The sequence below is a fragment of the Muntiacus reevesi genome, chromosome 4 (assembly GCF_963930625.1).
Source record: "Muntiacus reevesi chromosome 4, mMunRee1.1, whole genome shotgun sequence".
Taxonomy (NCBI): Eukaryota; Metazoa; Chordata; class Mammalia; order Artiodactyla; family Cervidae; genus Muntiacus; species Muntiacus reevesi.
The window spans coordinates 57558859-57579518 of record NC_089252.1 but is presented as its reverse complement, the minus strand read 5'-3'; the positions used below and the strand labels follow the sequence as shown (position 1 = coordinate 57579518).

The following is a 20660-nucleotide window of genomic DNA, read 5'->3' as shown; positions in this document are numbered from 1 at the left end:
TGCCTGGGAAATCCCGTGGACGGAGGAGCCTGGTGGGCCACAGCCCATGGGGTTGCAAGGAGTTGGACCCGGCTGAGCGACAACACGCACATGTGTAATAATGTAAAGTTTCCCATCTTCACCCTTGTCCAATCGCGCTGAGTGCACTCGCGCTGTTGGGCGGCTGTCGCTAGCGCCCCTCCACAGCTGTCTCCTCTTTTGCAAAAACTCATTTCCCCACCTCCACCAGCCCGGGCAGCCACCGCCTGGTTTTTTGATGGGAGAAATCTGTATTGGCTTTGACCCTTAGGAAGCGCCAAGGAATGGAGAGGAAGTACTTCTCACGGGAAGATGGGCATCATTAATTTCTTCACAGCATCATGAATCTATGTTACACAAACTAAAGATTGGGTTTTCTCTGATTAGCTTGAGGTTTGTCTTTACTTGGCAGGTTTTCTTCTTCAAAGTACAGATTTCACTGTTGTTATCAGTAATAACAAGCATACAACACAAAGCATTTTTAAATATCCATGGTCTCAATTCAGTCAGGCGAATATTTGTTGATCACCAGCCAGGCAGCAGGTGAGTTGCGGGGGATGAGAAGCACATTCTGGAGCTCTTGGGGAGCTTAAGGTTGGGGGAAGCCAGGTGACAGCAGCGCTGTGGAGATCCAGAGACCATTCAGCAAACAAGGTCACCGAGGCGTCACCGAGAGAGTAGGTAGGAGGAGGTGTGAAGACGTGCGTTGGGCTAAACAGCAGTCATTGATGAGCTTGGCCAGGGACGGTTCAGTCGTAAGATTTAATACTTGATATCTGCACTGAATCAAATTCATTGATTTCTGGGTGAGGACTGCAGACCAAAGATAATAATTTTTCTCCTGTCTACCAACTCTTCAACAAAATAACAAACCCAGCCAAAGTGAAAGAGAATAGAAAAACGATCATCAGCAAATGCAGGTTCAACAGATTCCTGGAAGATGGATAATCCGAGAGAGGAGGCAGCAGCCAGACTCTCTCAGCAGTCCTGCCAAAGGACTGACGGCTCAGATGCCATCAGATGGTGACGGAGTGTGCAGGAATGCAGGGCCGGGGGCAACCTCACCGTCTGTGTCCAGTGATGGAGCTGGCAGTCTCCCCACGTCCTCTCCCTCCTCCCCCATCCCTGTGCAGAAACGATTTCACTCCTGGGGAAAACCTGCGGACCCCTGCAAAGAGACAGAGACGATCGCTGTTATCAGGTGCTTCTAACTCTTAGAAAAGCTGTCTTCCACTCTAGCGTTTGTAGCTCCCTTCCACCCCGGCCCAAAGGGCAGAGACAGGCCCCTCTCCTGCTCGTCCCAAAATATGACCTAGCAATTTTTATTCCACACCCACAACTTACTGGCAACTGTCCTCTTTGGGAGTTAAAGGAAAACAAGACTATCTTAAAAACCTAAAAAAAACCAACCTAAATAAATGCCACCCTCTGATTGATATTTTGAATTGTACGGCAATTCTATTCCTAACCATCTACCCAAGAGAAGGGAAAAGTAGGTCCACAGAAAGACTTGTATGGTAATTTTCATAGTAGCTTTGTGGCTCAGATGGTAAAGAATCTGCCTGAAATGCAGGAGACCCTACTTTGATCCTTGGGTCAGGAAGATCCCCTCAAGAAGGGCATGGCAGCCAACTCCAGTATTCTTGCCTGGAGAATTCCAGGAACAGAGGAGCTTGGTGGGCCACATAGTTCATGGGGTTACAAAGAGTCGGACATGACTGAGTGACTAACAGTTTCTTTATTAATAATCAAAATCTGGAAACCACCCAGATGTTTTTCAGCACTTGAATGGTAAATTATGCTATATGCATAAAATAGAAAACTTATTAATAAAAAGAAATGAATGACTGATGAACTCAACTACATAGATGAATTTCAGATATTTTATAATGAGTGAAAGAAACCTGGTGCATTAAGAGTACATATTGTATTCCATTTATGTAAAATTCTAGGACAGATGGCATTAGTAAACAGGAGAGAAAGCCGATCAGTGGTTGTCTGGGCCTGGAAATTATGGTGAGCATGACTGTAAATGGGTATATGGAAACTTCTGGAGTGATGGAAGTGTTCCGTGTCTTGACTGTGCTGACGGATACATGGGTGAATCATTTGTCAGTGTGCATTTAACTGGATACTTAAAACGGTTTCATTTTCTTATATATAAATTATACCTCAAAGTTGATTCATAAGGAAAAACAGAACTAAAATAATTGCCTAAAATTGACATGAGTAGGGTCTGGTATAAGTCAACCACATCCTCCCTGTCTCCTAGCAGGAACTCAGTAAGTGATGTTTTAAACTGACACATCAGTAGAGCGGCATTGAGACGCCGACCCACGTCACGGGGCAATACCAGCAGCAGGTCTAGACCAGGAGGGCTAGAGTAGTTGCCTGAGGAGCGAGTAAGAAGGAGCGAGGGGTGTCGCTTTTCAGTGTAAGTCTTTCTCCGTTAGTTTGCTTTTTTAGTACTGCAGGTATGACTCATAAAAATGAAGGGAGAAGGCGTAAGTGAAATGGGAGGTCAGGAGGTAGTTCTCAGTCTCGACCTCTCTCTTAAGCGCTCTTGGATAGGAGAGGAGAAGTGGGCAGTAACCCCCTGGGAAAACCCAAGCTCCTTTTGGGATTTTGTTACCATCTCATTTCAGTCATGAGCAGTGTGAGGGATGATATCGTGGTTGGAAGGCATGGATGTCCCTAGATCTGCTTGAAAGTACAAGTGAAAGTGTCACGTCTGATTCTTTGCGACCCCGTGGACTCTAAGCCACCAGGCTCCTGTCTCCATGGGATCTCCCAGGGAAGAGCACTGGAGGGGGTAGCTGCTCCTCCTGCAGGGGAGCGTCTGGACCCAGGGACCGAACCCGGGTCCCCTGCACTGCAGGCGGGTTCTTTACCGTCTGAGCCCCCGGGCAGACTGTCTAAGCTGGAGCCCAGCTCGCGGGCCCACAGGGAGCAAGCGCGGTCACAGAGCGGGGCAGTGACCTGTCCGCACGAGTCAGCACCAGGCTGCGTGTCGCAGCAGAATCACACCAGCTGTTGGCTGTTGGAGCTGTGGGCTCAGAGACACACAGGCAGCTCGGACGGCAGAGGCCCGTCCGTGCTCCGGAAAAGGAGAGCGGGACAGTGGGAGGCCCAGGACGCCGGGCACAGGCCGCCCCGGTCGCAGCTCCGCCGACACTACTGTCAGGCCAGCGTGTTTACAGGATCCTCCGCGTGTTAGTTCACATGATCTTTATCTCGGCACTGTGACCTGGACATTGTTTTCCACAGCAAGATACGCTCACTGGCTCATTTTACCATGAGGACCTTGTGGCCCTAAGAGGCTGCGACTCACTCACATCTCGGAGCCTGGGAATAGTTGAGCAGGTCAGGTGGCAGCTCCTGGGTCTCAGGGCTGTGACTCACCACTGCCCTTCTCTGCGTCTCCCTGGAGAGAACTGCCCCAAGTCCTGGTTTTGTAATTCTGATGGCCTATTTAGAAAAGTGGCTTTATGTCTAATCCTATCTTTGTGACTTGCAAACTTTTGAATAATATAAATTTAGGATCTACAGGAGAAAGAGATACTGATTAGAAGGGAGTGAGCCAAGAGTTAGGGCGTCTTTGGTCGGAAAAGAAGTGTTTGGGGCCAGGGGCCTTTGTTAAAGGTACAGAGCAGAGCCATTTCCTCGAAGAGAAAACACTGAGACAGGGAGTGAGGCAGGAGCGGCTTTCTGCTAGGAGAGGCTGTTGCGGCGCCGACGGGCACCAACACCCGGGCACACGTCGCCAACCGCACGGCTGGCACAGTGGCTTCTTGTTTATGTCAGGAGAGGCAGCAGACAGTCTCACGTCCGTGTTTGAGAGAAGAACCTTCTACATAGAGAAGGCTCTCTTTCTAGGGGACACGCTTCAGTAGTGTGGTGACATTGAAATTCTGAGGCTTTGGGTCTGCTCTGGAAGGACTTCTGCTGGGGCCACGGAGTCAAGAGCAAATTCCGGAACATCATGATGAAGCAAGGTGCCCCCAAGCAAGGCCCTGAACAGGAAGTCTCCTTAGCTGCGTCACCTTTGCCGACCTTGGTTACTTTGTACTCACATTCCACTTGAGATTTCTTTTCAGCACTGGATCCCAGAATTCAGGACCTTTTCCCCACTTCCCGACTTGGTCTTCCCCTGCTTTCGTTCGACGAGTACTTGCTGAGCAAGGACTCTGCGCCTGTCTGTCTCCTTCCAGACGCCCCAGCCTCCTGCTCATGTCTGTCTCCTGGCAGCTCCTCATGAACCCGTTCCTCTCAGCGCTGTTCCTGTCTCCTTCCCGTCACCCGCAGTCTTTCATCTAAGACTCAATTGGCAGAACGTTCCCCTCAACACCCACCCCTCAAATTACCTTTCTTCCCTTCCTCTCTAATGTTTCATCAAAAAAAAAAGAAAAAGAAGGAAGAAAAGGTGAGGGCTGGGGAGAAGGCAGGAAAGAAGGGAGGGAGGGAAAGAGAGGGGGGAAGGAAAAGCCCCTTTTGAGCGTCTTGTTTTCCACCTTCTGGCATCAGCGTCAGCCCTTGATCCACTCCGGAAGTCCTGTGTTCTTTATCCCAAAACTACTTTCTCTCTTTCCCAGACTTTCATGTTGTTTATTTAAAAATAGTCACCATTTTTCTCTGGAAAATTCTGGAGTGTTTTTGTTTAGAAATGTTCAGTACAACTGGTTTACGAATTTAATGTAGTCATGTTTATTTCTCCTCCCTTCTGGGATCCCTGAAAGTTTCCAGAAACCATTTAGAGGATTGCATTGTTTGCCATAGAAAAAACTTATACCCAAACCTAGGGAAAAGCCAGATTAAATTATGTAGCAAGTGAGGAAAGTGAAGGATTACTGATTGTTGACAAAGGTATTAAATTGATATAATGTGTATATTAGTAGCTCAGTCATGTCTGACTCTTTGCAACCCCCATGGGCTGTAGCCCACCAGGCCCCTCTTTCCATGGGATTCTCCAGGCAAGAATATTGGAGTGGGTTGCCATTCCCTTCTCCAGGGGATCTTCCTGATCCAGGGATCAAACCCAGGTCTCCTGCATTGGCAGGCAGATTCTTTACCACTGAGTATTAAAATGTCACTTACTGTACACAGTGTATTCGGAGTTGTACATATGTTATTTCATTATTTTCATGGCAGTAATATGAGGAGAATGTAATTATTTCTGTCTTACAGAGGAGGAAACTAGCTCTGAAAAACTAGCAATAACACGGCATACCTAGGTTTCATTTTTTTGTATGTGTATACATTTAATACACAGATCATTTCTTGAGAAGAAATTACGTAGTGAGCACTCTCACCATCCATAAAGCATTCCCAGATGTTATCAGGGACCCAAGACAAATGGCATTGCCTCTTCCAGACTTGGTGATGCCCCACCTCTAGAGACGGACAACTCCGTATCAGAGTGTTTTGGAGCGAATTCAGGCACTGAGTGTGCGATTTTAATGTATAAGTTATAACGGATATTCCAGCCCTGGAAGGATCTGGCTCTGACAGATGGCCCCTGCTTTCAGGTTGTAAGACAAAATAACTGTAATACGAGGCAGCGTGTGGTGAAGGGCTTTGTGAATATAGAACAGAGGCTGCTTCACGTCCAGCTTCGGTGACCAAGAACACATTGTGCAAGGTCACCATATGGGCTGAACCCTGAATGAAGAGCATAATTTCAATTAGGAAACTTACAGGTTGGGGAAGAGTATTTTTGGCAGATAGAATGGATATGGGCAAAACAGAGAGGTAAAAAGGCCCAATGCCCTCATATCTGGAGTGTGATAATTAGAATTTCAGAAACCATTGGTTTTGGATAAATTTCTAGCAAATAGCTTTTGGGACCCTTAATTTGGAGAACTTTAAATACAAAACTACAGTGTACATTCTGTTGGCAAATAAGTGAGGAGCCCAGCATTTCTCATGAGGTACTCTGCACATAAGTTAAATAAGCAGGATGACAATATACAGCCTTAACATACTCCTTTCCTAATTTGGAACCAGTCTGCTGTTCCATGTCCAGTTCTAACTGTTGCTTCCTGGCCTGCTTACAGATTTCTCATGAGACAGGTCAGGTGGTCTGGTATTCCCATCTCTTGAATACTTTTCCACAGTTCGTTGTGATCTACACAGTCAAAGGCTTTGGAATAGTCAATAAAGCAGAAGTAAATGTTTTCCTGGAACTGTCTTGCTTTTTTGATGATCCAACGGATGTTAGCAATTTGACCTCTGGTTCCACTGCCTTTTCTAAATCCAGCTTGAACATCTGGAAGTTCTTGGCTCACATACTGTTGAAGCCTAGCTTGGAGCATTTTGAGCATTACTTTGCTAGCATGTGAGATGAGTGCAATTGTGCAGTAGTTTGAGCATTCTTTGGCATTGCCTTTCTTTGGGGTTGGAATGAAAACTCACCTTTTCCAGTCCTGTGGCCACTGCTGAGTGTTCCAAATCTGCTGGCATATTGTGTGCAGCACTTTCACAGCATCATCTTTTAGGATTTGAAATAGCTCAACTGGAACTCCATCACCTCTACTGGCTTTATTTGTAGTAATACCTCCTAAGGCCCACATGACTTCACATTCCAGGATGTCTGGCTATAGGTGAGTGATCATACCATCATGATTATCTGGGTTGTGAAGATCTTTTTTGTATAGTTCTTCTGTGTATTCTTGCCACCTCTTCTTAATATCTTCTGCTTCTGTTAGGTCTATACCATTTCTGTCCTTTATTGTACCCATCTTTGCATGAAATGTTCCCTTGGTATCTCTAATTTTCTTGAAGAGATCTGTAGTGTTTCCCATTCTATTGTTATCATCTATTTCTTTATTGATCATTGAGGAAGGCTTTCTTATTTCTCCTTGCTATTCTTTGGAACTCTGCATTCAAATGGGTGTATCTTTCCTTTTCTCCTATGCCTTTTGCTTCTCTTCTTTTCACAGCTATTTGTAAGGCCTCCTCAGGCAACCATTTTGTCTTCTTGCATTTCCTTTTCTTGGGGATGGTCTTGATCCCTGTCTCCTGTACCGTGTCACGAAACTCCATCCATAGTTCTTGCAGGCACTCTGTCTATCAGATCTAATCCCTTGAATCTATTTCTCACTTCCATTGTATAATTGTAAGGAGTTTGATTATGTCATACCTGAATGGTCTAATGATTTTCCCTACTGTCTTCAATTAAGTCTGAATTTGGCAAATAAGGAGTTCATAATCTGAGCCACAGTCAGCTCCTGGTCTTGTTTTTGCTGACTGTATAGAGCTTCTCCATCTTTGGCTGCAAAGAACATAATCAATTTTATTTTGGTGTTGACCATCTGGTGATGTCCATGTGTAGAGTCTTCTCTTGTGTTGTTGGAAGAGGGTGTTTGCTATGACCAGTGTGTTCTCTTGGAAAAACTCTGTTAGCCTTTGCCCTGCTTCATTCTGTACTCCAAGGCCAAATCTGCCTGATACTCCAGGTATTTCTTGACTTCCTATTTTTGCATTCCAGTTCCCTATAATGAAGGGGACATCTTTTTTGGGTGTTACTTCTAGAAGGTCTTATAGGTCTTCATAGAACTGTTCCACTTCAGCTTCTTCAGCATTACTGATGGGGCATAGACTTGGATTACTGTGATATTGAATGGTTTGCCTTGGAAATGAACAGAGATCATTCTGTTGTTTTTGAGATTGCATCCAAGTACTGCATTTTGGACTTTGTTGACTATGATGGCTACTCCATTTCTTCTAAGGGATTCTTGCTCACAGTGGTAGATATAATGGTCGTCTGAGTTAAATTCACCCATTCCAGTCCATTTTAGTTTCCTAATTTCTCAAATGTCTATGTTCACTCTTGCTGTCTCCTATTTAAGCACTTCCAATTTGCCCTGATCCATGGACCTAACATTCCAGGTTCCTATGCTATATTGCTCTTTACAGCATCAGACTTGACTTCCATCACCAGTCACACCCACAACTGGGTGTGTTTTTGCTTTGGCTCCATCTCTTCAGTCTTTCTGGAGTTACTTCTCCACTCTTCTCCAGTAGCATATTGGGCACCTATCAACCTGGGGAGTTCATCTTTCAGTGTCCTATCTTTTTGCCTTTTCATACCGTTAATGGGGTTCTCAAGGCCAGAATACTGAAATGGTTTGCCATTCCCTTCTCCAGTGGACCACGTTTTGTCAGACCTCTCCACCATGACCCGTCCGTCTTGGGTGGCCCCACACGGCATAGCTTATAGTTTCATTGAGTTAGACAAGACTGTGGTCCTTGTGAACAGATTGGTTAGTTTTCTGTGATTGTGGTTTTCAGTCTGTCAGCCCTCTGATGGAGAAGGATAAGAGGCTTATGGAGCTTCCTGATGGGAGAGACCGACTGAGGGGGAAACTGGGTCTTGCTCTGATGGGGGCGGGGGGGGGGGGGTGCGGCAGTGGGTAGGACATGCTCAGTAGGTCTTTAATCCAATTTTCTGTTGAAGGGCGGGGCTGTGTTCCCTCTATATTATTTGACCTGGGGCCCAGCTGTGGTGGAGGTAATGAAGATAATGTCACCTCCTTCAAAAGGCCCCATGCAGGCACTGCCCCACTCAGTGCCCCCGGCCCTGCAGCGGCCACCGCCGACCCACGCCTCCACCGGAGACTCCTGGACACTCACGGCGAGTCTGGGTCAGTCTCCTGTGGGGTCACGGCTCCTTTCTCCTGGGTCCTGGCGCACAAGGTCTGCTGTGCCTCCAGGCGTCTGTTCCCCAGTCCCGTGTAAGTTCTGGCGGCTCTGTGGTGGGTGAATGGCGACGTCCTCCAGGAGGGCTTCTCCCATGCCCAGGTCTGCTGCAGCAGAGCCCCCGGCCCTGCGGCAGGCCACCGCTGACCCGGACCTCCTCAGGAGACGCTCACACACAGCTCTGTCTCAGTCTTGTGGGGTCCCTGGGTCCTGGTGCGCACACAAGGTTTGTTTGAGCGCTCTGAGCGTCTCTGGAGGGAATGGGGTTTGAGTCTAAACACAGTTTCGCCCCTCCTACCGTCTTGCTGGGGCTTCTCCTTCGCCCTTGGACATGGGGTCTCTCCTCACAGCCGCTCTGGCGCCCGCCATCTTGCTGGGGCTTCTCCTTCGCCCTTGGACATGGGGTCACCTCACAGCCGCTCTGGCGCCTCCCATCTTGCTGGGGCTTCTCCTTCGCCCTTGGACATGGGGTCACCTCACAGCCGCTCTGGCGCCTCCCATCTTGCTGGGGCTTCTCCTTCGCCCTTGGACATGGGGTCTCCTCACACCCGCTCTGGCGCCTCCCGTCTTGCTGGGGCTTCTCCTTTGCCCTTGGACGTGGGGTTTCTCCTCACAGCCGCTCCGGCGCCCGCCATCTTGCTGGGGCTTCTCCTTCGCCCTTGGACATGGGGTCTCTTCACAGCCGCTCTGGCGCCTCCCGTCTTGCTGGGGCTTCTCCTTTGCCCTTGGACGTGGGGGTCTCTCCTCACAGCCGCTCCGGCGCCCACCATCTTGCTGGGGCTTCTCCTTCGCCCTTGGACGTGGGGTCTCTCCTCACAGCCGCTCTGGCGCCCGCCATCTCGCTGGGGCTTACAGTGCACAGTTTAGTTTCATGAAGTGGTTTCACATTGTTGTACAACTGATCTCCAGAACTTTCTCATTGTGCATAACTGAAACTCTGTACCCATTAAACAATATCTCCCCCATTTTCCCTTCCCCTCAGCCCCTGGAATCCACTATCTACTATCTATCTCTCTGAATTTGGCTACTCTAGGCACTTCATGTAAGTGAAATCACACAATATTTGTCTTTCAATAACTGGCTAATTTCGTTTAGTGTAATGTCCTCAAGGTTCATCCATGTTGGAGCATAGATCAGAATTCCCTTCCTTTTGAAGGCTGAATAATATTCCATTGAATGTATATATCACATGTTGTCTATCCATTCATCCATCTGTGGGCCCTTAGGTTGTCCCACCTTTGGCCACTGTACAAATTGTTGCTACAACATGGGTGTTCATTTTATCCAGTCAAGGCTCTGTTTTCAGTTCTTTGAGATACATGCCCAGAAATGAGATTTCTGGATCATATGCTGGTTATAGTTTTACTATTTTGAGGAACTGCTCTAGTGATTTTCATAGCAGTTGTACCAGTTTATTCGTGTGCACAAGATTCACCAACTCTTCATTTCTTTTCTTTTTTTTGATAGTAGCCACCCTGATGGATGGAAAGTGGATCTTATTGTTTTGATTTGCTTATTACTGATGTTGATCATTTTTCATGTGTTTTTGCCTATTTGTATGTCTTTTTTAAGGAAATGTCTGGTCAAGTCCTTTGCCCGTTTGTAAATTGGGTTGTTGTTGTTGTTGAGTGGTGGTGTTCTTTATGTATGTTAGACTTTAACCTCTTATCAGATAAGATGATTTGCAGATATTTTCTGCCATTCTGTAAGTTGCTTTTCGAGTTTGTTGATTATGTCCTTTGCACAGAAGTTTTAAACTTTGTTGTAGTCTAGTTTAATATGTCTTTATTTTTGTTATGTATGCTTGCTTGATTGTTTTTAAAACAGGTTTTGAGCCGTTACCAAACTCAAATTTAATATCTAGCGTGATGTTCTTTTTGGCATGTGTGTGGTACCTCTGGGCCTATTCCTTGCATTCCTTTGCATAACCATCATGGGAATAAAGTGTTCATCAGAGCACAAAATAATAGCAAAAAAGAGACTGCAGAGGCCTAAAACAAACAGTGAGCATCATTCAGACCAAGGGAAAAAGAATGGTGCATTAGCACTCCTGGCCTGTGATGCACTGACAGCCCCTCACTGCAGCCCTAACCATGAGAAAAGGATGTTCACTCCATGTGCCAGTCCTGTGCTTCACTTATGATCAATATGAAAATTATATATAGTTAATTGATACTGCTGCTGCTGCTAAGTCGCTTCAGTCGTGTCCGACTCTGTGTGACCCCATAGACGGCAGCCCACCAGGCACCCCTGTCCCTGGGATTCTCCAGGCAAGAACACTGGAGTGGGCTGCCATTTCCTTCTCCAGTGCATGAAAGTGAAAAGAGAAAGTGAAGTCGCTCAGTTGTGTCTGACTCTTCGTGACCCCATGGACTGCAGCCTACCAGGCTCCTCCATCCATGGGATTTTCCAGGCAAAGAGTGGGGTGCCACTGCCTTCTCCTAATTGATGCTATAGGGGTAAAAACTATGCTGTAGAAATATTCTGAGTAATAGTATTGTTTATACAGGCAGCTGCCCTGCACGCACAGTAACCCCGGTCTACCTGGAGCAGTCCTGCTTTATGCCTTTTGTTCCAATGTGATCATTACGTCCTCATCTATGCAGCATTAAAAACCCAGAGTGCATGGGAAGAGGTTAGAGGCGTGACCAGGTAATAAGCCATCCCGAAGCTCAGTTTATCTCAGTCCCAGTGCTTCAGCCCCACTGGTCTGACTCCCTAGGTTGAATGGGATGCCTGCTCTGAGAGACTGACGGTTTCAGAGCTCAGTTCTGTTCATCAGCCTGAGGGCCCCGAGCTAACCTCCATAAATCCCCCGAGTCCTCTGCCGGGTCGTTCCTGCCGAAGTACCTCCTTGCACTGCTCTGCTCATCTTCTTTGTCAATTATTGGATGGAACAAAAGATGCCCACTTCAGAAAGGAAGACGGGGAGGGGTGGGGAGATGGAAGAGGTTGGGATGGAGAAACAGAATGAGCTCTGAGTAGGTAGAATCGGGCTTTCTAAATGGAATTGCCCAAGTTGATGCTGCCATGAGGTTTTCCTTGCCGCTGCTGCTTCTGTTGGTGAGTTAGGACTCTAAAATCTTCCTTTCACATCCTGTGTGGCAGTAATGGCGTGTAGAGCCGCAGGGAGCCTAGTGATACAGGTCTAAGGGGCGGAAGTGGTTCATGCATCTTCATACACATCTAATTGGTTGCCAGAAAAGGACTTGGACAGTGGGGGAAAATATACTTCAAGACTTAAAACTTACACACCATATAGCAAGGTTCATATATCAAGACTTCATTATGCTACTTTTTCCTGCATTTTTCCCCTGCATTTTATTTGTGAGAATGTTGCTTTAAGTTTCAGCTTTCTAATTATTCCTCTGTGAATATACATTTGAAAAGCCGAGCTGTTTCTTGCCACGTTGCAGGTATTAAACTTACTGGCAGAGTTTCCTTAATGGGAGCCTGGCTTATTTGAACGGTGCCCCTGCAGTGGTTTGCCTTGGTGACAAATTTTATTTCCAAACCCCTTTGTATCAGTAATACGCTAATAACTCCAGCCATTCCCTGCCTGTTATGCACAGGAATGGAATATTGTCCTTTGTCCTTTCTATTTTATTGCTCTTTAAATATATAAATGGTGAGAATCTGTCCCAGAATTTGAGAGAGGACTCAAATGCAGTACACGAAAGCAGCCTATGTATCTGCAATGTCTGTAGTATCGTTTTGGGGACTGCGGCAGGTTTTCAAAATAGGCTGGAGAGATTCTTCAGCTGTTAGTTCCAGGTTAATAATGGTTTCTTTAAAAATGAATATTGAATTGCTAGGGCATGAGACAGGATATCTGTTTATAAGTGTAGTTCAATATGTTTGAAGTGCATCTTTGGAGTAGATCTTAGCAGAATTAAACTGAGACTCTTAAAGGAATACACTCCAGTCAGTATGACCAACTACAACATTGGGTGTAAATTCAGTGGTTTTCTGGAGAACCTTCTGGCGTTGGGTGTTTCTTTTTAAAACATCCGTATGAAAAATGCCCTACGCAGGCTGTGAAACTGAGTTGGGCCAGCCGAGCTGTAATTTTGTATTTTCTTCTTTTAATCTTTTACACTGTTTCTTCACTTATAGCAGGCCATAAACTTTACAGACTATTGCCTTTATTTTGCATTCTGGGAGAAGTAGTGTTTTTTTTGAACTAGAGAAAAAATGCCATTGAGGGAGCTTTCATAACTATAAAAACATATTTAAATTTATGTTCTAAATGTACTGGATATGAGGTGAATAGTCATCCTCATCGGTTGGAGCTTTAGTTGATAGCAAGATTCATTTGGACTCTGTTTCCTACATGCACTGTTGTTTTACATCACTGCAGTATAAATGACAACTAAAGTATCATTTCTCTTTGTAGTGAAAACTTATCATTAAGTTCAGTGATATTTTAATACCCTCCTAAATGTAATTAATAAGCACCATAAAATCTCTTTACTCTTGACAGTGAACATTAAGCTTTATTAAAACCAGTGACTCTCCACCTGTCTTCCCAGTACATCTGACAGATAGGCCCAGCTTTGATTGATTGCCCATTATCCTAATTGAGAAGCATCATCAGCCTTTTATCACCCATTGTGTGGGTTGAACAGAGCTGCCCGCTGATTCTGTATCCACACGCCTTGTCCCTCTACCGTCCCATATGATGTACACCTTGAGAACTGCTGATTTAAATGATAGAACAGTCAAGGGGAGAGAGTGGGGACAGCTGAACTCATTTCAGATAGAAATTTGATGCTCCTTTAACTGTGCTATGCTATGATGACTCGAAGACTTGATGGAAGCTATCACAAACTGAATACCTCAGACTCAGTCACATGGAGACGATGAGACAACGAGCTTCACAACTGTTCCCCGCTGACTGTGTTAGCTTAAAGGAGCCAAGAGTCCATGATTTCAGGCCATTTCAGGTCGAGGAGATAGGTGATGTATGGAATACCCTTTAGAGATAGGTTGTCACTAAATTTGAGGCGGGGTCGCCTGCCATCTGGTTTTACAAAACTTATTTTGTTCAGAGGACAAGTCATTTAATATTTTAAAGTTTTTAAAAAATATTAGAAGTGATAAAAGGCCTAAAAGTGATAGCAAAACTTAATGGGGGAAAAAATCATCTGCTGTAATAGAATCTTTTTGTTGTTATGGCTTAATTGAGGTATAATTTATATATCATAAATTCCATCCATTTTAAAGTTTTAAATGGTTTAAACTACTTCAGTGACTTTCAGCAGATTGATGGATTTGTGCAACCATCACTACCGTCAAGTTTTTTAATATTTCCGTCACCCAGAAAACTCCCCATGCCTGATTCTGGTCTATCCAATTCCCATGCCGAGCCCCAGGAAACTGCCAGTCTGCTCTCTGTCTCTGCAGATCCGCCTGCTCTGGACATGTCGAGAAATGGAATCATGCGATGTATAGCCTTTTACATCTGGCCTCTTTCAGTTGGTGTGACGTTTCTGGCGTTCCTCTGTGTTGTAGCGCATGGCAGTATCTGGTTCCCTTTCACCGCTGAGCAGTGTTCCACCCTGTTGGCAGGCCACATCCTGTGTACGATTTCTGCAGTATACTCTCTTAGCGTCCTCACGGCATTCCTTTCATCCACCTGCCTCCTGAGCTCCTTGCCTGCTCTCCCCCGGGAACCAGGATCAGTCTGGACTGCCTGGATTTGGTCCTTGAGGCTCTAACCTGGGCATTTTGTACTCCCTCCCTCCCTCCTCTGACTCCAAACTCCGGTCCCTGGGTCGGGGAGTGAGCCTTGTTACATAACATGAAGAGGTTATGACTGTGATATCCAGCTTATTGGGTTGAGGATTTTGATCTTAGGAACCATTGCAGATTTTGAAATGTCCCATGAGGAACATAAATGGGATAGAGGAGAAGATTTCTGTGGTAATTATGAGCTCAGCCTAAGAGTGCTATGTCTCAACCTACCATAATTTGTAATCATCTCATAAAAAGAAATAAAGAAATGTATCATAAGCTCATTGTAGAAAATACTGAAAGCACGTAGAAAAAATAAGTCAATGGTAATTCAGTCCCAGAGTCCAACAGATTGATATATGTCATTTTAGACTTAATTTATATGCAAATATATTCAGGGTTGGGTTGGTTTTTTTAAGTTGAGTTTCTATGAAAGCCGTGTTTCCCGATGTCATTAAATAGTGTTGAAAATTTGAATGTGATTATGATGAGAAGGATACAAGGAGAAACATGGAAGGGAGAGCGTTCAGAAAGCCAGGTGGTGTCACTCATGGTTTTCATTGACGTCACTGTAAGGAATTAGGGATTTACTCTAAAATGTGAGGCAAAGCATTAGACTCTTTGCAGGGACGTATTTGATATGCTTTACATTTTAAAACTACACTCTGGCCACAGGAGGAGAACCCATTGAGGGGTCAAGAAGGGGAAGAGGTCGATTGGTTAAGAGGCTCAGCTAGAGATGATGCCCTTGAACTAGGGCAGCGGTTCAGAATGGCAGGCAGAGACTAGATTGACGGAGTATTCTGAAAGAGAGGCAAGTGGAACTTGTTAATGGACCCGATATGCCGGGAGAAGAAGATGAGAATCAGGAGTGACTCGTCCCGTCCCAACCCTGTGAGTGTGGACCTGTGTGCCTCCCACCTGGCCTTTACCAGAGCAGGCGGGGGCAGAACCACCTTCTGTGCTGTCTGGCTGAAGTGGAGCAGCCAGTGTCTGAAAGCTTTCCATCTTTGGGGGCTGCCCCGTTCCTTGTCTGTCCTGTGAGTGGAGAGAGTAGGCTTTTGTTACCACGTTGGGTTGTTTGAGGTTCTTAGTCTATGTCCATTGGCATTTCTGGTTGGCCAGTTTCTTTCAGCAAGAAGAAAATCCAGCAAATTCAACCACCACGTCGTTCCTTGGGCCCCGAGGTTCCTAACCCGTCTGTTGTCTTTCCGCTGTTCAGCCTCCTGAGGTTTATTTTATATGCAGCGTCCAGAGGTTTTAGTTGTACTTGGCAGGAGGAATAGGGGAAAATACACCTCCTCCATCTCCCAGAAAAGGAAAGCTTTCTGATTGTTTTTGTTTGTTTGTTTGAAAGATTCTAGTGTTCCAATACAGTGTTTTCCCAGCACCTCTGTGCTGTGATGAGCTTGAATTGCTCCCCTTTGGAAGACATTTAAAGTAAGATCAGTCAACCAGTTACCAACTTCTGTGTGATAAAATTTCAGCATAACTGACATAATTTCAGTAACATAATATTGTCTATTTGGCATGAGGTTTTTAAGAGTATTCTGTTAAAATGAATATCTAGATCATTTTCTTCCCAGAAGGGCTTTATAGAATGAGAAATGTCATCATTTTCATTTTTAAATAGATAATTATTGGTGATTTATGTCCACTGTGGCTACTAAAGTTGGAAAATAGCTTTGTGAAATCTGCATAATTAATTGGTCGATAAGATCTATATCATATCCATTCCATGTTAAAAAACATACCAAAACACATACACACATAAATTTAAGTAGGAAAGAAGTCCAGGTCCAATACTCTGTTCCATTATTTTTACAGTGAAAACAAACATTTCAAAAATCTTGGCTTAATGATAGTATTTGTCTAGCAATTAAAGATCTAATTGTATTGTTTTCTTTTTAGGTCAGAAGCCTACCCTAGTCCAGAACCAGATTTCAAACTTAACTAGTTCTCATTCTTATTTTTTAATTAGCCAGTTCTTTTTTTTATTTCAAATTTACTTTATAAGATTAACCAGTTAATCTAGAGAAAGAGTCTAAATAAGAATGCCCTAACCAGTGCCATTCCAAAGAAAATATTATCAAACTATAAATCTTCATAATTGGAGATTCTTACTTAAAAGCTTATAATAGCAAAAATAAATAAACTAAATCTGCTTAGAGTAGAGGCTCTTCTTTTCTGGCCTGAGGGCCCTTACCCATTATGGGCGGTTACCTGTCAGCATCCTGAAGCTTTGCTTTGGATGGTGTAGGGCCAGCAACTTGACATTTCCGGGGCTGCCCACCTGTTGGACCAGAGTTACTGGGGGACTGGGAGGGTGGACTGCAAGCCTCTTTTCCCCTTTTCCTTAGTCTCCACGTCCCCCTAGGTGATTCCCTATTTTACATTCACCCAGCAGTCACTTTCCCAGATATTCTAAGACAAGTTCCCTGGGGCCTGCCCTGGGGACCATCCTTGTGAAGCAGCTTATTGAAGGTTTTAAGTCTCAGTTCAGTCGCTCAGTCGTGTCCGGCTCTGCGACCCCATGGACTGCAGCACGCCAGGCCTCCCTGTCCTTCACCAACTCCCGGAGCTTGCTCAAACTCATGTCCATCGAGTCAGTGTGCCATCCAACCATCTCATCCTCTGTCGTCCCCTTCTACTCCTGGCCTCAATCTTTCCCAGCATCAGGGTCTTTTCCAATGAGTCAACTCTTCGCATGAGGTGGCCAAAGTACTGGAGTTTCAGCTTCAGCATCAGTCCTTCCAATGAACACCCAGGACTGATCTCCTTTAGGATGGACTGGTTGGATCTCCTTGCAGTCCAAGGGACTCTCAAGAGTCTTCTCCAACACCACAGTTCAAAAGCATCAATTCTTCGGTGCTCAGCTTTCTTTATGGTCCAACTCTGGTCCAACCCTGGTCCAACCCTGGTCCAACCTAGGGATTGAACCCAGGTTTCCCACATTGCAGGTGGATTCTTTACCAGCTGAGCCACAAGGGAAGCCAGGTATAAGTTTATTATGAAACTAGATTCTTAAGTGTAACTCTGATAGGCCTAGTTAATAAGTAACTTGCCAGTGTCCTCCGAAGCTTAGCTTGGCATTCACTGTGGGAAACCTTTGCTTTATTGCACATTTGTCAGATCTATATCCTCAATTTCTTGCCATATTTGCAAATTTATTATCAAGCCATGGACAATAAGAAAAACTGAATATTTACTATTGCTGATAGATGAGAGCTGGAATTGAGTAATTTTAATAGTGTTCTTTTTCCAAAAGTCTGGCACATAATGGTGTTGACTCAGATTGAGAGATGTGTCCTTTTTGTTTTGTGTAGACATTTTGGCTAAAACTTTCACTTCACTGAATTTGAGTTTGACTAACATTTTCCTTTCTTTCCCTATGGGCTGTAGTTTTGTCAAAGTATGGAATGTCATGCTCTAAAATACCATATTACTGAACCTGCGGACATCTTGGGGAGTCTGTGGCTTTTATTCAGAGGATATAAGAGTTACAAGGGGAAAGTTATATTTATTTTTGTAGAAGCTAGATGTTTAAACTCAGTTTCTAGTAGTGACAAAGACACAGGCAGTGCTAATACCAGTCAGCTTCATATCAGATTATAGTTGTTGGAGGTATCTCAAAATAATACGCACTTTCATTACTACTTCTGCAACAAATTCATTCTTTTTAACATTTTGATATCTATTTAAAGAGCATTAGTATCCTTTGTAATTCTGTGTATTTTATGTATGCAGTTGGCCCTTGAACAGCATGGATTTGAACTGCATAGGTCCGGTTGTATGTGGATTTTTTTTTAGATAGTAAATGCTGTAGGACTACGTGGTCTGTGGTTGGCTGAGGGCAAAGAGATCAAACCACAGATACTTAGGAACTTAGGATGCTCAGGGCCAACTATAAAGTTATACATCGATTTTCAACTGCTCAGAAGCTTGGCACACCTAATCCCTGAGTTGTTCAAGGATCACCTGTACATTTAGAAATGTTAGAGGAGTCTTACGTTTTTCCTCTTGTGTGTTCTGTCTGCCTGTAACATGTTGCTTTTCTCCTGTAGCATCAGCCACTACGTGATTGTCATGTCCATGACCATCTTCATGGTGTTTCTCAACTGCCTGGCTCAGGTACTCACGACAAAGAAACTCAGTCTGTGCGGCAGACCCAAAAGCCACGTCATATAATGTTGCCAAAGCCGCCATTCAGCATCCAGGGGCTGTTTCTCATTCTCCTTTTCAACTAAAATCTTGTCAAGGATTCATTAAGAAGATGGAAATCAACGTATAACACCTGTGCATACAAGGAAATTACATGTGGAATTCTGAATTTACAGGTTATCTGGAATAAAAGAGCCTCCATTTTCTTGAGGTTTGGCGTGCGTGAAATAGTGGTTACACCTGTGGAAAAGCCTCGTGAGGCATTCTCCATTTCCATTTTTCCCTCTGGTTGGAAACTTCTTCTCACTGATGTTTCAGAGCAACCATAACAGTCTCCGCCCCCACTGTACAGCCTCCAGTGTTCCGTGCTCCTGAGGGGGCAGTGCTGAGCACGTCCGCCGTCAGTCACTGGCTGAACTTGAAGGAAATCACCAGCTGGCCCATAAATACTGATCAGCTCTCAGCACTGGCTTTGCAAGTAGTTCTAATGCCTAAACAGCACTAGAAAAACAATCAGGATGTGGAGAAAAATGTTTGCAGGTGTTTTTTTTAATTGTAAGATTTAATAACCACTAATTTCCATAGCTTTTATCATGCATTGTTCCAACAGAAATCTTTAATTGATTAATTTATTTTGGGGGTGCACCGCATGGCATGCGGGATCTCCCCCAGCCAGGGGTTGAACCTGTGCCCCATGCACTGGAAGTGTGGAGTCTTAACCCCTGTACCTCCAGGGAAAAGTGCCTGACAGAATTTTTTAAATCAGTGGTTAAACTTGCTGGCACTGTAATAAGAATCCATGTTAAAACTGCTTTTCTTTCAGGTTGTGTGACTCTGGCCCACAAGCCCAAAGTCGTCTTATTAAATTTTAATTTCTATTTATAAACGAATTGTAATGGACAGAACATCTTGAGTAATTTTTATTTGGATTTTTCATGAAGTGACCTTTACATATCACTGTGGGGTTGGACGTTTGCCCGTGATGTGCCAGGAGAGTTTGGCTGATGCTAGGCTTTCTTGGTCTGAGTCCCATTAAAAAATAATAATAATTGATTTTAAATTAAGTTATAGCATCACTAATTCACATTAATGATGAGAAAAAGCCCTCTACAGATTAGTAGATTTTTCAAATTGGCAGGTGAGTGAAGAAATATAATTTAGGAGATTCAAAAATCAGCTTGGCAAAATGTGCTTTCTTAACACCTATTTATGATGAAGTATAAATAGTATTGTATTGTGATAGTATTTCATGGTATAACAGCAAAAGCATACAGTAGTACAAAAAAAAAAGATGTGCCGATGTCAATATAAGATGTCATGCCAGTCTGTGGTACAGAATCGAGGTGGACAGTGAGAAAGTTGCTGTAGCTGGAACCATATTGGCAGATGAACCTCCGCAGCGCCTCAAAGGGTGTTTGATCAGTCTTTTCACAAGTCAGAGAAAGCTGACTTTATAAACACATCGTTTTTTTCCTTTTATATCTAGTTCTGCCTTGCATCTTTTTCCAGAGTTTCACACAGAGGAATTACTGAATATTTTATTACAACATGGTAAAAGGTGCTCTGTGCTTTATCTTTATTTTGATTTTTGAAGCATGTCTTTTTAATATTATTTCGAGTCAGTGTGAATTTACACAACAGGGGTCGCCCCTGCAGCCATGGGCCAGCCTTGCGGTACCGAGATGGGACCGCTCAGACTCATCTGGGGACAGTTTGCAGGATGGGCCTTTTCTATTGCACAGCTTATCAAAATATCTTGAAGTATTTTGAAATGCATATTTTTATATTGAGTGACAGAAAAATAAAGTGTAAGTGAAATGTATTTGTCCTACCATGTCGTTGTGGCTTCCCCTCTGTCCCGGGACGTGGGGTATCCTGTTCAGGTGGGCTGTGTTTTCCCGTCAATGGTTGTTCAACAGCTACTTGTGATTTTGGTGCTCTGGCAGGAGAAGATGAGGACTCGTCTTTCTACTCCACCCTGGGCTTTTAATTTCGTAAATTGTATTTCTGTTTAAGATATTTAATTACTTTTTCATCCTAACTATGAA

At 44.4% G+C, this 20660-nt stretch overlaps 1 protein-coding gene across 9 annotated transcripts in view; it reads left to right on the top strand.

Annotated features, from left to right (window-relative positions):
- The window catches only part of PIGN (phosphatidylinositol glycan anchor biosynthesis class N), a 97864-nt gene extending 77430 nt beyond the window's left edge, over positions 1-20434 (top strand). For 3 of the 9 annotated variants that reach the window (XM_065932849.1, XM_065932848.1, XM_065932856.1), the window contains 2 exons: positions 939-1219; positions 2294-2343. In XM_065932849.1, the coding sequence (XP_065788921.1) occupies positions 939-1219; positions 2294-2321 (309 nt within the window). In that variant the 3' untranslated portion in view covers positions 2322-2343. The other 6 variants (XM_065932855.1, XM_065932854.1, XM_065932850.1 and 3 more) reach the window with 5 other exon arrangements.
- The last annotated feature ends 226 nt before the right edge of the window (positions 20435-20660 follow it).